The following is a 16,318-nucleotide window of genomic DNA, read 5'->3' on the forward strand; positions in this document are numbered from 1 at the left end:
ATGTGATGTCCCGCCTGGCCTCGCTGGTGGGCGAGTGTCCTGGTGCATGGCCCAAAGGTGCTGCCTGCTGAGGGTGTTTGGGGACTGACTGCAGTATATCACAGGAGGTTGGACACCCCCGTTTAAGTTGTGAGTCACTTTTTACTGGGAGACAGTCGCCTTCAAACCCCTTTTTGGTTTTATAGGTAAAATCTGAAAAGATTGTTTTTTGTTTGTTTTGGCTGCTGCTTCCTCCCCACACCCCTCCTGCTTTCTGGTGGTGAAGGATTTCAGTTCCTGCAGGAGGGGCTGCTGGAGCAATGTCATTATCCGGAATCCTGAGCAGTGGTGAGGGAAATGCATGGATCGGAATTTCAGTTTCCACTCTATCGAACTTCAAACTGTTACCTGGTACTTGAGAGAAGAGTTATTTCTGCAAGTGTTTTTCTTTATCCCCTTTCTTCTATTTTTTTATGTGTTTTTGAGGGAGAATATTAAAACCATGATCTGGTACTTCTGCCTAAACAGGATGGGGCTTTCTGCTTTTAATGTTGCTTTTTAAAATCTGCCTTACAGAACATTTTAAAAAGGGCACAGACAAATACTCTCCTAACTCACACTTCAAGGAGATTGTTCTCTGTACAAGTTGTCTCTACTCTTTGCTTCAGATAAACCGAGGAGTCGCTATGCTGTGAATAGCTCTGGTGACACCGCGGAAGATCATGATGGGGACTCCAGGTAGGGGAAAACATTCCTCGTTCCTCCTTGCCTAAGAGTTTGGGACAGAGGAGAGGTGGCCTCTTGTCCCTCTTGCTCTCTTGCCTCCTAGTTCAGCTGGCAAAGTTTTTTGGACTGTGTAGAACCTGCTAGAAAATGCTTTAATGCTGTAAGTTAGTAACGAGGAGCATCTCATGAGCAGCAGGCAAAGTTTTTTGGACTGTGTAGAACCTGCTAGAAAATGCTTTAATGCTGTAAGTTAGTAACGAGGAGCATCTCATGAGGGAAAGCTATGGAACCTTGTTTTCTGGACAAGGCGCAGGTCAGGTAATTAGCACTCGTTAGAAGCCAAGAGTACTCTTTCAAAACTAGGGGTATTAATCCTTCGGCAGAATTCCTCTTGTCTTTACCTGCCGACCTCAGCTGCGTATCTTGTTCAGTTGCCTCCGACCCTTCCCTGGCCCATGTAACGATCGTACGAAATTGCTGTGCCCTGATGAACAACTAATTTTGTTTCTCCAGGCAGGGCCTTTCCATCCCTGGAGTGAAATAGTAGCTCAAAAGGAAACCGAGACTTACAGATAGTTTTCCAATTACAGCAAATCAGCGGGTAACAAACGCACCGAAAATAGCGGTGTTCAGTGCGCACGGACGTGCAAGTGGAGCCTCTAATTAGTTTTTGCAGAAAATTTGAAATCTGCTGCGTGGTTCTAAATTTGTCTCTATCAGCTATGAGACAAATCTGGGAAAGGAGAAGGTCATTTTGTCTATTGGCCTGTAGTTCAGCTGCAGATCTTTTTTTGGGGTATCTGTTTTAATCTTCAATATTAATAAAATGGGGTAGTTGCTGCTCGTCTCTTGTGTGAAAGGAAAAAAGCAGCATTCATCACTCGCCCTCAAACAAGCGTTTAGATCCCAGCCTCAGAAAACTTGAACTCGTTCCTAACTTTATGACTGAGGCTGGTTTTAGCTGAAATTAAATTCACCCATGACTGAACACTTCAGAAATTCATATGTTTTTCCAGGACTGAGATCTTATGAAAACACATTTGGCTTGAGGTCCTTTGTATCTCTGGCCTCTTCTGGTGAGTTCGAAACCTTCGACTGCAGCAAACCTTCTGTCGTGTCTCCTGGGAGCGTGGTACGGTGCAGGGCACAGCCCCAGGGGGAGCAGCCCCGGGTTTGGAAGTGGAAACTGGTGTTTCAGACCATGCTGTGGAGCACGTGGGAAGGCTCAGAGCACACGGTTACTGGTTTTCTCAGGGATTTTGTTGGTTGCTGTTCAAAACCCTGGCTCTTGTTTTTCCCTAGACAGATTCAGGTGGTGCTGGAGCGGTACCAGCTTCTGTCTGGTGCTGGTTCTTGTTGCCTCGGCCATTGTGGCTGGTTGGACAATGCACTCCACATGGAGCTGTGTTCGTGGGATGTTGCCTGGGGTGCTGAATCAGTGTGATGCAACGTGTGGCTGCAAGTGATGCAGGAGAAGCTTTTATCACTTCAAATTACGGTCAGATGGGAAAACTGCTTGTATTTTCCAGAAACCGGTTTCCAGTAGATTGAACGTGCTAGTGTGTAACCTACACTAAAGAAAGATGTGGATGATGGCATTGAGGTGGTGCTTGTGCTGCTGCTGAGGCTGGGTGTCTGCAGGCAGATAGTCCAAGTCTGTTACCAAACCGTGTTTGTTTCCAGTCTGTTTATTGACCAGCTTTTCTCCCACACCAGTGTAACCAGCGGTGTAAGTACACTGCACCCCATGCAGCTGATGGGGCAGCTGGATGTGGCCTTCTCTCCAGAGACAGCAGCTAGCAGAAGGAATCGCTGCTGCTCTTTGTATTAGACAAGAGAGGCTTTGTTGGCAGTTAATACCTTTCCCTGGACTTCCTGATACAGATGGAAAATCAGGCAAGTTTTAGGTGCGCAGGCCCTTCTTCCTGCACAAAACAAAAAGGGACCTCAAACCGGTGTGCAACAGGTTGCTCAGTTTTGATTTCTATCGGACCATTTTGGGAGTGGCAGAGGTCGGTGACTCGGAGTAGAAGAGATTCCAAGGGGAGGGTGGAGGCAGAAGGGCGCAGTTGTCTTGGAGAGGGGGAGATGCTTGTGATTGGTACCCTAGGAAAAGGAGTTTAACTATCCCATGCTGTAAAACCGGTGTTGTCATTGAGCTGTGGCGTTGTTTTCCTCACCAGCGCTGGGAATTTTTGCTCCGGGGCTCCTGTTTGCAATGTGTTTTGTACATCCCCGTTGAAGATCAGGCTGGAGAGCCTGGTTTTGAGAGAGCCATTCATTCCCCCAGTGGCAGCTCACTCCCTGCGGTTCTCCTCCCCAAATACTCCGCTCAGCAGTCCGTGGAGAGATTTCACCGGCATGAAGTCCTGCCTGTTTTCTGATGGTGCTGATCTTCTGACTGGAGTTGTCTGTGATGGAAATAGTTCTTTAAGTGGTTTGGTGTTATTTCTGGAAGGCTTCTTCAAGGAAGAGCTGGCAGAGAGAGTCCTTTCAATCACCATGTGTCGGTGGCATCTCTGGCTGGTTTTGGTGGCACAAACTGAGGCTTTGGAGCCAGCAGGCTGCTAGGTTGAGTCCAGTATGGCAAGTTTGATAGTGATGAAGGGTTGGGTCTTTCCCACGTTTTCATGTTCAATAGCAAAGGTTATTTCAGATTTATCTTGTTGCTGCAGTAGTTCTTAGGAGGGCTGGCTTCATCCTTTTTCACACTGGGTCGCTGTCTTTAATTTTCTGGCACCAACTGTACCCTTCATAAGGTTCACCGTTGTTTTTTTCCTAAGCTATTGGAACCCATATGGATTACTTCTGAGCTGACCTTTCCTGGAGCTGTTGAGGTGAATATATCTCTTCCTCGCCTCAGAAAGGACAAAATTAGATGAGTTGAGGTGCCCTGACTCTCCATTTCCGTATAGCATATTCATGTGCATAACTGGATTTCTTTTAGCCTTCAGACTCAAATTTCCTGGTCATTGTTTTACTTTTTGGGTTTTATAGACAATTACAGCCTGTTCGTGACAATCCTACCTCTAGGTCATGGGTGTATATTTGCCTGTATTAATTTCTGTGTGTTTGGGTCTTCAGGATATACATTTTTCTTCTTTTTAAAAGCAGACCAAGCAACACAAGTAGTTGAGGTGTGTTGATGGTGGCCGTGCAACAAAAAGGTATTCAGAAGGATCTGTCACTGTCAAAACGAATTGCCTGTCGAGTGTCTCTCTTTGCGGGTTTCTTCTCAGCTTTCACCATTTGCTCTCGCCCTTCAGTTTTTGAGGGCTTTACCAGCCTACGGAGGTGCCTCCCAGTCTCCTTTTTCTTCCCTCTGAAAAGGCGTGAGGCAGTTACTCCTTTGAAGCCATACGATAATGCTTTGTTAAATTGTTTGAAATGGTTTTTGTAGTTTTTCTGAAGGTGGTATGGTCAGCAAGCAAAAACTCTCACAAAGATGCACACGTAGTAACATGTTACACCAGACTTCACACTTTTTAGTAGCGTAACTGAGAGACTGGTGGAGCTGTAGGTTTAGTGTGGATGTCATTAATTGGTCAAGCGATTCTGTAATAAAACCCCCACGTTACTGACAAACAAGGATGTGAATGTCCCTTTCCAACAAACAGCGCTCCTCCTGCGATAACATTTCCGTATCCTCTGTCCCTCTGTCACTGGAGGCCAGTGTTCTCCCCTGGGGTTGTTCTGAAAGGGCTCCTTTCTGTAAGCCCCTGCTTCTCCATTCCCCGCCCGGCCCTTTGAAGGCCCTTGCTGGAATAGCCCCCTTTGTATAGTCCTTTGGGATGGCTCTGCGTTCCCTTTTCAACGTGAGCAGGAGAAATCGGCTGTCTTTTGGACTCATAATTGTTAGAGGTTTTCGGTTTGTCTCCCTTTCCTAGTGTGGACAGTACAAAGCTTTTATCAGATTCATTTTCCAATAGAGGTAGGAAATTTGTTTCAGGAAACAAGTCCTGTTTCTTCCGTGTTATTTGGAAAAATAACTGACCATTAAAATGAAAATGCGTGTTTGTTTCTCTGATATAACAGTGAGTACAGCTGTTAACAGAGCCTCTCTCTGTACCTCTTGTAAAGAAGGTTTTCAGGTTCTTTGCCTTGAAAACTTTCCACCTGCTCTTCCTAAGTTTCCACTTATTGCCTGGGGTGGACAGAGAGACGGAGAATGGCTTCGTGCTTGCGCTGGGCGGCTGGCCAGGCTGGTACTTGTTGTCTACATCCCTGGCAGGAGCAGCAGCGGCTCTGTGTGCGAGGCCCTGGGCAGAACCCTGGCTGTGCATGCAGCAGTAAACGTTTGCCATCCTCTTTTTCCAAGTCTTGTGGGTATGGAAGCACCAGGCCCAGCTGTGAAGAGCTGTGGGTCATTCAGGGCCGCAGGGGATGTTCCTTCGGTGCAAATCCTAGTCTAGAAAAGAAACTGAAGTTTAGAACGTGCCCTAAATCAGACTGCAACCTCTTCTGTTTTCTCTAAAGGTAAGCGTGAATTCAAAAGCACGGCGTAAATACCGCTCCAGCAACGCCGTGTCTGCTGGGACACATCTCAGCAGCCGGTGCTGGCCGGAGGACTGAAGGGCCTCAGCCCGCCTCCTCCCTGCATCAAAGCCTGCGCTATATCCCCAGCTCACCTGCCATTAACTTTTGACTCCTCTCAATAGTCATATTTCCTTTACAGGAGTTTAACCCTTAATAGTGCATCCTAGTTTTTAACATTATCTCTTCTTTTTTTTTGTATTTTGTGTACTTGCCTCGTTTATTTTCTTTTGTTGTGTTTTGTTTTGTGTTTATGGCCATGTTCCCATTTCAGAGATCAGTGTCCTCTAACTGATGAGCAATTGGTTTCGGGGTAAGACCAAACGTTCTAAACAATCACCTTTGTCTAGAATGGCTTTCTTTTCTCACCATCCTTCTAATTGTGCTTTGTTTCTGGTTTCTGTTTTACACCGAATGATGAGATAATTATATGCTAAATCATGATGTCTGTAGGAAACATATTGCTGAAGGATTATGCTGGGATAATTACAAAGGTCCTACTAACATTTCTGTGCTTCCTGTAGGGTATCCAGAGGGGAGGGTAGTGCTGGCCCTTCTGTGAATTGAGAGAAGTTGCGATCCTCCGAGTGTGCAGCAAGGAGAGCCTTGGCTCTCCAACAAGGAGCCCTAAACCAAATTGCTTTCTGATGAGCAGTGACTTAAAAGTGCAGATCAGTGAGTAAACTCTTCAGTCCCACAGTAATTATGGAGAGCTCTTCAGAGACCTGATTTTGAGCAGCTTCGTGGTGCCTCACGAAGCTGAACTGGTGGCTGCTTTACAGCTCCTCTTTGAAGATGTGGAGGAAAAAGTGCTTATCTCAGCTCAGGGCCCCAGGAGAATTAAACTGCATCTCTAGTCCCTACTTAACTTAAAGATGCTCACCCAGATACTCAGCTCCCGTTCTAAACCTCTTCGAAGAACTCTTTACAACCCCATTGCTTTGAATTGCTGTGGCATATAAAAGGTTATTATCTGTTCTTGGGGAAAAAATGGATTTCTGTCTGGGATTCTTTCTCCCCTCCTTTTCCGTGTGCTTAAGCTAAGGCAATTGTGCCAGCCGGGTTTCCCGAGGTGACAGCAGTCGACCTGCACCCGTGCGGTTTGTACCGTGCTGCTGGATTGTCTGCCGCTGCTGCTATGTTGAGCTCGTGAGAGGATATTTTGGGCAAGTTAAAGCTTTTGGGTGTTGTATTTAGTTTGTGCCTGCTGAATTCCTCTCCTTACAGCAGAGGTTTGCTTCCCTCTGGAAATCACAATCTCAGACTAATCTCATAGAAGGAGGAGGAACTGTTACTGCCCAACTGTGAAACCTGATCTGCTTCTAACAAACTCTTGGGCTCTGATAAGTCAGTATTTTTAGGTCATCTTAATACACCCCGGAGATTAGAAAATCAGTATTAAAATATTTAAAGTAAAACTGTTATTTTCTAAGATGAGATGCTGAGTTGAAATGATGGGGACAACATACCTGCGGTCCCTCAATCTCTCCGTTGCCCCAATGCCAAAGAAATGTATAAATTATGTAAAGCACTGGGAGAGAAAACCCCTAACCAGCAAAACCAATAAATCCAGGCTGTCAGACAAGGAGAATGGGGCTGGAGTCCAAGTCACTCTCGGGAGAGCTTGTGGTGATGGCAGGTGTCTGTACCCATCATGGGGTTACCTATCCTGAGCGTGTCATCTGGCTACGTTCAGTGGTCCCCCAGAAAGAGAAGTCTCTGCTGGTGAGAAGATACGGAGGACTTGGCAAAATCAACCTTTTAATCTCCTCCTCCCCACAGAGCCGCTTACCGGGTGGGCAGGCAGAGGGCTGGCGGTGTCATGAGCTCCCCTGGGGAGCTGCTGAACAAGTTCAGCACCACGTTTATCTGTTAAAAGATCTGCTGTGTAATCCCTTGTAAAAGTCAACACGCTGGTGAAAGTCATCGTAAGGATTGGTTTTCCAGTTCCCAAGGTATCTTTTGCCAAGGCTGGGGGAGGGAAGAGTAACTAATTTTTTACCAGCAATTAGGTGTTTAGGTCTAGTTTGCCCTCATCTCCCTTCCCCCCCGCCCCAGCCATATGCTTGTTTTGGATTCATCACTGTTAGACTCTTCTGGCTCCATGGTGAGCCTGTGAACACAGCTGAACGGGGCAGAACGAGGGGGAAGAGCTGCCACGGTGACTCTTTCTTATTTTGAGTGTGATCTCCAGGGACTGTCAGTCCACATCCTGACTGAGGACGCTTTGCACTTTCCACACGAGCTCTGTGTATTGGGCAGCCGGCGTGGTGCCAGCGCAGTGCAGTGGCCGAGGACCGTGGGCTCAGTGGCCCCGGGAGGCCCTGGCTAGTCTCCCCATCTCTCTGCTCGCCCTTAGCTGTGCTTGGAGCAGGGTGGCCAGGGGTTTGGAAGTTTGTGCGTAGCTGCTCCTTCCATAAGCCGAACGCGAGCAGCATGCCGCGGTCACGATGGCCTGTTTGTACAAACACCAGGGGCTTGGACAGTTGGCAGAGCTGCCGTGTTGTCCCTCAGCTTCAGAATGTATAGTTCTAATAACAGAGATACCGCCTGGACGGTACGCAGACGGGGACACCCAAAAGACCTGGTTGTGAGTGTTTGTCTTAGTTTCTGTGGAACTCCGCAACTCACGCAGAGCGACCCAGGCAGATGATGCACTAATTCCTTCTCCTGGCGGTGAAGGCTCGCTTGTGGCCAAGAGATAAGGGGAGGGCAGCACACACCCATGCCTGCCCTTTTCTCTGAGTGATACTGGGTTATCTGGGATACCTGCCTGGTGGAGGGGGATGGTCTGAAGGGACACACAGCCCTGAATGTAAATAAAGAAAATGAAATAAAAGTTTTCATTCTTAAAAAACTGGTCTCATCAGAAACTGGTTTGAAATTCGTTTGGTTAAATGGGAGGCCCCGAGAAATCAGATGAGGAAAGAACTTGCCAATATCAAACCTTGCACAGCTCCTGTTCTAGAACAAGCTCCCGCTAGGATTTGAGGGAGGATTTGATCTCCAGTGTGTCAGGGGACACCCTGAAGGAAACAAGTGTTTGTAGAGTTGCAAGGCCTTTGGAAAGAGCAGTTGCGGAATTCCTGTCCTGTCACACTGGATTCTTACCCATTTTGGCAGTGGTAGCTGTCTCCTACAGGGCAGGCTCCTTGCAGGTACTCGCTCTGCTGTCTTGCAGCTGCCTTCTCCCTGCTGCTGATCCAGGGCATCCAGCAGCACCAGGGTCAGCCTTGGGAAGGTCCTGCCCTGCCCTGTGTTTGCCTCAGTTCGCTTTACCCCAGGAGGAAGCCCCGGTGAGGCCAGGCAGCTCCTCAAAGGGTGCTGGTGATCTGCTGACCACAGGTCCAGGGCTGTTCAGTGAGGAACTTGGAGGCTCACTGGTGAGATTTGGGAAGGGAAGGACAAGCTTTTGTTGTGCGTTTCTTCTAATGGAATCAGCTCTTTCTTGCCTTCCTCTCTGCCATACTGGGTGGCTTAAAGATCTCTGTCGTGCTTGAGTGACAGGCTGTGTTGATACGTAGTCGCTTAGTAAGTTCATTAACCTGCAGCTAAATCCAGGCAATGGCTAACTCCAGCTGTTTTGTATTTAAGTGAACTGCATCTAATCTTTCCAATGTATTTTGCTGAGCATGTAATTAAATAAGCATGACCCTGCATTCTTTGTCGTGAATGCTTCCTGTTTTATAATTGTGATGATCTGAGAGATGTAATTAAGGGGATCTTAATTTTCCGTAATTGGTGGTACTCCAGGTACAGCAATTCAGACACAATTCACAATACATAAAAAACGTACGGGTTAAATATTTCTCTATTTGGAGGAATACTCTGGGAGTGTGCTTTTTGAAAACTAATAACTTCTCTTTCTGCTCTTGAAGGTTTTCGGATGTCATCCTGGCAACAATTTTGGCTACCAAGTCAGATATGTGTGGCAAAAAGTTTGAGCTGAAGATCGATAACGTTCGCTTTGTTGGCCATCCCACGCTGCTCCAGCACGCCCTCGGGCAGGTACGGTAGGAGGACCGCACTGGACCTGCCTTCTTTACCTTCTGCCTGGCCTCGTAGGAAACTGAGGATCCAGAATGTGCCTGTTGGCTTTTGATCCTGCTTTCACCTCCTGATGTGAAAGCTGCCTTGTACTTACTTCCAGATAAATACAGTGAGGGGCAAGCGGAGGGAGCAGGGTCCGTCAGTCGCAGAAAGCCCCTTCGCGTGACCGAGGAAAAGCAGAGTGGTAGAGAGAAGTAATTCCAAGCAGTCCAGCTCGGACGGCTGTTTCTCACTGTGTTAGTTATTGCAAGTTGGCTTTTCAGCACCTTTAATTAGTATGGTGGTTAACAAAAACCCACCCCAGAGCCTCACAAATACCAGAAGCCACCTCAGCCTTGTTTGGCTTTTAACTCTTACTGGTGCTGAAGACAATTCACAGGGCTTGTTGGGATGGGTAGGATGGTGAAAGAGGTCTTAAATTTTCTTGTGGGCAAAGTCAGGCTACTGTTTGCACTGAGACCTTGCTGCGTGGCCTGTGTTTTAGCTGCTCGGAATGAAAGCAGTCGCCACCTAGGCTATGGAAAAGATCCTGCTTAAATCTGGGAAAGAATTTACGTGCTTCCATGTGGAAAATATTTGCCGTCCCATTCCTTCTTCCTGACAGCCTGCACGAATGAACTGGGCTTTGGTATTTTCTGAATCCAGCACTGATCTCTGTCACTGAACTGCTTTGGTCTCATTTTTCATCAAATTTACGAAGTCGTAGGAAGTCAGGAAAAAAATCTGCTTGCCTATTCTGTCATCCTTTCTATCTATAATTAGAGGTGCAAACAGATTGTTGGCAGCTGCTGCTTGGTATTTAGAGGACCAGACTGCTTTAATCCAAGTGAGGAGCTGGCCTCAAGCATCGAAAGATGCTAGTGTTCCACTTTGGAAACTCAGCAGTGAGTCTACAGGAAATGTGGCAGAGGATCAACAAGACTCAGTCCTCAAATGTTTAAGCTGCTTTGGGTGACAGTATTGAAGTGTCCCCAAGCTGTGCAAGTAATTCACCAGCCCCGGAGAAGGCAAGCGATGAACCTGGCCTAGGGTCTGCACGGGGACCCCAGCCAGGAGCAAGAGGAGACAGGACCAGAGACAGGGCTGGAGGAGGAGGCTGCAATGTACTTAACATGGGTCCACCAGGAGGCCAGTGACATCCAGTGGACCTTCAGGTCCATCCAGGAGACGGCTGGAGACAGGCACACATACAGGCCCTGAGCTGAGCTTAAAGGGGGCTCCAGGACAGACCTTACATGAGGTTCCTGGGTCATGGGCTGGCGGGTGTGTGTGAGTGGACCCCATCCTGGTCAAGGCCATTAAGAACTTCTGGTGCCCTCAGGGCCCTGACATCGGTGGCCATTGTTTTGCTAATCATATTGGAAAGGCACAGTTTCCTAAAGGTGGTGTAAAAGAGGTGGAAAATCTGCATTTGCATTTTTTTTGCTACACGTGATTATACATTCTCTCCACTTCCCCATCAGTTTTATCCTAATCGCATGAAATATCTCGTCAATTTGTCTAAAGAAAGTGGCATCTGGGTAAATGAAGTTATAAAGTGCTGTAAACTGTTTTTTGTTACTTTTTGCAGGATCTTCTTTTTGGGTGTGTCTTATCAGCCCAGTAGGCACCCCAGAACTTCCAGAATCTTCTAGACACGGCAGCCATCGCTGCTAGTTGCTTTGAGTCTAAATCTGGAACCCTTGTGCAGTTAGGAGGAAGCTCGATGGAGCTCCTTTCCTGGGGAGCAAAGGCAGTGGCTGCAGTACCCTGACAGTCTCTGGTTTGGGTTTCCTCAGAGTTCATACTTCACTAAATTAATTCACGGGACAGCTCAGCAAATTCTTCCTCAGATGAGATTCAGGAGTTGCAAAAGCGCAAATATTTAATCCTGTGTGCCAGACCGCCTTTCATGTAGCAGTATTTCGAATTCTTAAAATTCCTTCAGCATTTGCTTCTCCAGCTTAGTCTTTTCTTCCTTTTTCTGGACAAGAGGTGATATGAAGTGAAGCCTGCATCTCAACTGGTGTTAATGGTGGTATTTTCTTTGATTTTAAGGAAGGCACAGGATCAGTGCCTACACTCGGAAATGCTTCTAAGTCTTTATGGAAGTTCACAGGACATCCTGGAACCTGTAACCCCAGAACAGATAAACACAGTGAATTGGCTTTACCCCCCTCACATCACTGCCTCTGGGATAGAGCTTCACTTACACCTCAGAAAAAATAAAAATAAAAATATATATTGCTGCCTTTAGATTGCCCACTTCTTAAGACTACTGGGTGGAAGCTATCAGAGTTTGGAGGTCACTGCTGAGCAGCCCTTGCGGATGCTTGGGACCTGTCCGGAGGGGTGGATGCAGCTCTGCTTTAGGCAGCTTCTCTGCCTTGGCCCCGTCTTGGACGCTGTATTAGCTGTTGTTGCACATATGTTGGGTAGAGAGTGAATACAAGGCTAGCTGGGTGTTGGGCCTGGTGGGTTGTAGCTGTTTTCACCTGGAGGGGCGTTCAGCAGAGAGCTTCGGGGCGGCAGGAACGTCCTCTGCATTTTGTGCTCCATCTTGTGGTGGCACATTCAGAGTTGTTAGTCTTGGAGGTGCAAATTCAACTTGCTCGTCTTGGCTTCCACTCTTCCCCCCTGCCAGAAGCGCGGTACCTGCGTTAGGCATGAAGCCCTCTGCTGCAGAAAGAACTGAGGGACTGCAGGAAGGGAAAGTAAACCCTTTATTTTAGTATTGCACTTCCAGAGCATATTTTTTCTGATAAAAGCAACAGTTTGTAACTATGCAATTCGAATGGGGATTTTACGAAAGAATAGGTGTGGCCTGGGGTGAGAAATCTATGGACTTCTCTTTAGATAACAATGTATTTGAAGATTGTGCCAGGGAATTTGAACCTAGGGTCCCTAAGAATGCTAAAGTGCAATAGTACTGACCCCTGGTAAGGCTGAACCAGTACTCATTTCCATGGTCATGAGCAAAGTGCTCGGGTTTAAGTCTTCCCAGCTGCTCGGAAGAGGCAGTGTTGTAGAGCAACTGTGACTCTTGAATGAAAAAGAATCATAGTTTTATTTTGTACAAGTCAAATTTGGTGGTATAAGTTGCTTTGTCTGCTCTCTTTTCTCAGCAAACTTGTTACTTGACTGAGTTAGGATTTTTAAAAAAATTTTTTTCCCTTTGTTACTGGATCCAACTGACATCAGCCTATGGGATTTCTTAAAATATATTTTTCAGGTGTCCAAAACGGATCCCTCACCAAAGAGAGAGATGCCCACGATGATTCTCTTCAACGTGGTGTTTGCACTGAGGGTAAGGACTGTCTCCAATCCATCTGGCTGTGCGAAGTTCTTTGGATATGTAAGAGAACGCAGCAGGGTCGTGTTCCAGTAATCTCTTGTAAAACATTTGGTGCCTGATCTCACTGGGGTGTTTTAATTAGAGAGAACAAACCTCAATAATGTAGAATATGACACTGAGAAGTGGGAAGGAAGTACAGTTGTTCTCTTCAGGCCATTCTGGGGAGTTTTTGGTTTTAATTACCCAGGGCGTAAAGGCATGCCAGAAACCACTTTGCAGAATAGACACAAACCCAGTTGTGAGTCCTGCACGTGTCTTGTCTTCTGCTGTTAGTGAGCTGGCAGTCTGCTGTGAGTCTGAGACCCTAAACTGAGGGTCTAAGCTAAGCTGGCCAAGAGGGCAGCCTGGGACGGGTCTGGCTGTCCCGTGTGTCGGGTGCCGCTCTCTGTACGTGATGGCTCTGCTCCTGCCCGGGGGAGGATCACATCCATACAGCCGCACCAGCGTGTTGCTGAGCCCTCGAGACCCAGCGCAGCTCGGACCTTGGTGGTCGGTTTGCTCCAGCAGCGGAGGCAGCCAGCAGCATGGACAGTGGCTTGTGCTTGGCCAACCTTAAGAGTCAGGTCTGCACCATGGCCTTGCTCAGTGCCGAGTCATTCAGAAACCCGCTCTGGCTCGGAACAGCTCTGTTTTGAGCCCTTACTCATGCTGTGTGATAGAGAGACACATGCCTTTGCTCAGCACCTCTAGGCTTTTTTAATAAGTAAATGGACAGTGTGTGAATGCTGCCGCCTCTTAGCGATGCGGTCACTGGAAGGGAGAGTGCCAGGGAGCAGCGGCTGTAGCGTTCTGAATGAGAAGAGTAAGTAGGTTTGGATGCTCAGCAAGATCCTGGAGCAAACACAGAGTTTTTTGCTTGGAATTTTTTCCAGGCCTACTCTATTGACTAGATGTTGGTATCCGTGTTAAGGGATCCTGGTGTGGCTAATTAGGTGGTATAAAACGCTGGAAATTACATCATGTTTGAGCATTATTTGATTTCTGAGCTCTGGCTTTCTCTCCCAACCCACAGGTTGCATCTGTGGAGCCATCATATTATTTTTGTGGCAAGTACAACAATTGAAAAATAAGAGGGAGTTGGAATAGCTGTCTTTTATTGAATTGGTTTGGTTTTGCTTGACTGGGTATAATGTCATGATTTAAAAGCCTCCCTGCTGGTGAAATTATCACTGGTCTTGAAACCAGTGCTCCTTCATTCGCAGTGTTGCAGGAGCTTGGTGAAGTGCAGTGAACACTATCTAGCCCACGTTTTCCTAGAACTGCTTTTCTAGCGGTTCTCCTAGGAAACCTTGCTGGTTTTGCATTTCGTCGCTGTGACGATACCGATGTAACTGTGCGTGTACTGCAGCACTAAACCATATTTGCCCAGCAAGACACTCTTAGTTCATAGAGAGCTGTCAGGTTTCTGGAACGTGCTGCGCAAGAAGCAAGTGGAAATTTTTTCCTGGCCCGGTGCAGGGCACTGCAGAGGGTGGGTGGAGGCATTCTGAGATAAAGATGGGAGTCCATCTGCAGCGGGCAGACAGAGCAGGCGAAGCCCCAACTGCTATAATCAGCTCTGATCCTCCTGGCTTCAGGGTTACCAACGTGTCGTGACTCAGCAGGACCAGTGGAACCCAAAATTGATGACTCATGTTTGCTAGTTTACGTGCCAAGTTATCACTTGCTAGAACGGTAAATTCCTTTAAATGTCTTAACAAACATGAAGCAGCTGCTTACTCAGACTGGAGCCACCGAGTCCCCCCCTCGTCAGCTGTACTTACACGATAGATCTTTCCAGCACTGTCATTCTGGGACTTGCACAAATGCTGTGTCAGAAATCAGCCATCCTTGTGAAACCTTTGGGACTCTACATCCAAATTCATTCTGGCTGACTGTTAATCGTGTAATTCTTACCTCCTTACTGTCTCGTCAGTAGACGAGACAAACTTCCGTGTAGCAGCGTGGAGTGCAAAGGCACTGCAGTCCTCCTGCTGCCGGGGAATTTATCCTCCACTTTGGGACGTTCAGCCTCTTCGTGTAGCTGGGCCCTTTCTTTCCTCACTGTGTGAAACTGAGCTCTTTGGTCTCTCTGCTAGTGGAAGGCCGTTAACCACTGGAAAAAATAAGCCGGATAGGAGTGTCATACTCCAGATGCTGTGTTCGTTGGATGCACAGACAAGCTTAGAAACCCCTGAGTCTTTTTTACCTCTGGCCATCTCGGAGCTTCTGCTTTGTTGCCACAGGAGAGAATTCCTTTCTTTTTCCAGTTGCCAAGAGGCTGGCTTTTGATATCCACTGAGGATAATTATTTTGAGTACTTCCCTGTCACTGTAGTTCCATGTACAGTGTTGTGGCCGAGTGGATGACCTGTTTCTTTCCTGTGTTGCCTATAGGCCAACGCAGATCCATCCGTGATAAACTGCTTACACAACCTCTCCCGAAGAATCGCCATAGTCTTGCAGCATGAGGAGCGCCGCTGCCAGTACCTGACCAGGGAGGCCAAGCTCATCTTAGCTATTCAGGACGAAGTGTCTGCCATGTCAGAAAGTGAGTGCTGAGCTTAGCTTTGTGCAGGAATGTGTTTGTCCCGGAGCACTTCACCTGTAGCCTGCTTCACCCAACCTAGAGCAAGTGTCCCATGCATGCCAAACCACCAGGCTTCTCGTTTGGAAGCTTTAGTCTGGCGTGTTGTTACCGCAGCTAGCAAACAGTTACAGAGCATTTTTATTGACTGTACTTCAGAGCAATTTACTATAATAACATGCACTATTTAAGGTGAGCTCTGTCTGACAGTGATGCATCATCTTGCTGCAAGCATTAAAAATTAAAACTAACATGTGTAAAACCAAAGCCACTTAGAGTCATCACTTGTCAAATTCACAGGTGCGTGTGTTTAACTGAGTTGAGATTTAGGAGAAGTTGGCAATAATTCACTGTTACTGTTTTAACACATAACTTGAGTTATTGTAAAGGCTTTAAAAGATAATTGTAGATTAAAAACATAGAGATTCTGTCCCTAAGATACCAGTGGGGGAAGAGGAGTCTCTCTTTGCTTTGAAATCAGTGGATTGCTTTCTTGTTTTGAAATTTTCCATAGCCACAGAAGGGCCACAATCACCTTTTCATCACATCCTACCCAAGTGCAAACTGGCCAGAGATCTCAAAGAGACGTATGACAGGTAAGTGGGATTTTCTTCCTAGCTTCTCACTGAAACTTCTTGGCTTTGTTCCTGATGATATTATCCACCTCTTCACGCTGTGGACTCTTTGGGATCTGGGTTTGAGAGCAGGGCAGCAATGTGAAGGCTAGCTGTCAGGCAGAAGAATAGCTCTCCTAATGATTGCCTTGGTGTCCCTTTGGATATGTCACGGTTCTTAAAGATTGGTGGTGTCTGTCACAGCTTTAAGAATTCTGCTTTCTTCCTTAGCACAGAGGCATATAACGAGAAGTGAATGGTAGGGTTGGAAAGTGTCATAATAGGAGTATATTGCTGTAGAAGAGCTCTAAACCTGCAGCCAAGAGAAAAATGCGGCGTCCAGCACTGATGGCAGGTCAGATACTGCCCTGGCTTCGTTTGGTTACACTGCGCGTGTCTGGACAGTGAATTTGGTGGTGACACTTGCAGCAGAATGGAAAGTGTAACATGCTGTTTCTTGAGTGAATTAAAAGTTCTGGCAGGGATTTCAAAGGACTGTGGAGTTAGTATTGGATTT

The 16,318-nt window shown here is 47.0% G+C and overlaps 1 protein-coding gene across 2 annotated transcripts in view; it reads left to right on the forward strand.

Moving 5' to 3' along the window:
• The first annotated feature begins 655 nt into the window (after positions 1–655).
• The window catches only part of NPRL3 (nitrogen permease regulator-like 3 (S. cerevisiae)), a 41,157-nt gene continuing 25,494 nt past the window's right edge, over positions 656–16,318 (forward strand). Inside the window, exons 1-6 of one of the 2 annotated variants that reach the window (XM_010135545.1) lie at positions 656–717; positions 5,513–5,551; positions 9,117–9,246; positions 12,500–12,574; positions 14,998–15,151; positions 15,702–15,783. In XM_010135545.1, the coding sequence (XP_010133847.1) occupies positions 9,163–9,246; positions 12,500–12,574; positions 14,998–15,151; positions 15,702–15,783 (395 nt within the window). In that variant the 5' untranslated portion in view covers positions 656–717; positions 5,513–5,551; positions 9,117–9,162. The remainder of the gene's footprint in view (positions 718–5,512; positions 5,552–9,116; positions 9,247–12,499; positions 12,575–14,997; positions 15,152–15,701; positions 15,784–16,318) is intronic. The other variant, XM_010135546.1, reaches the window with a different exon arrangement.

The sequence above is a fragment of the Buceros rhinoceros genome, unplaced genomic scaffold (assembly GCF_000710305.1).
Source record: "Buceros rhinoceros silvestris isolate BGI_N320 unplaced genomic scaffold, ASM71030v1 scaffold18474, whole genome shotgun sequence".
NCBI lineage: Eukaryota > Metazoa > Chordata > Aves > Bucerotiformes > Bucerotidae > Buceros > Buceros rhinoceros.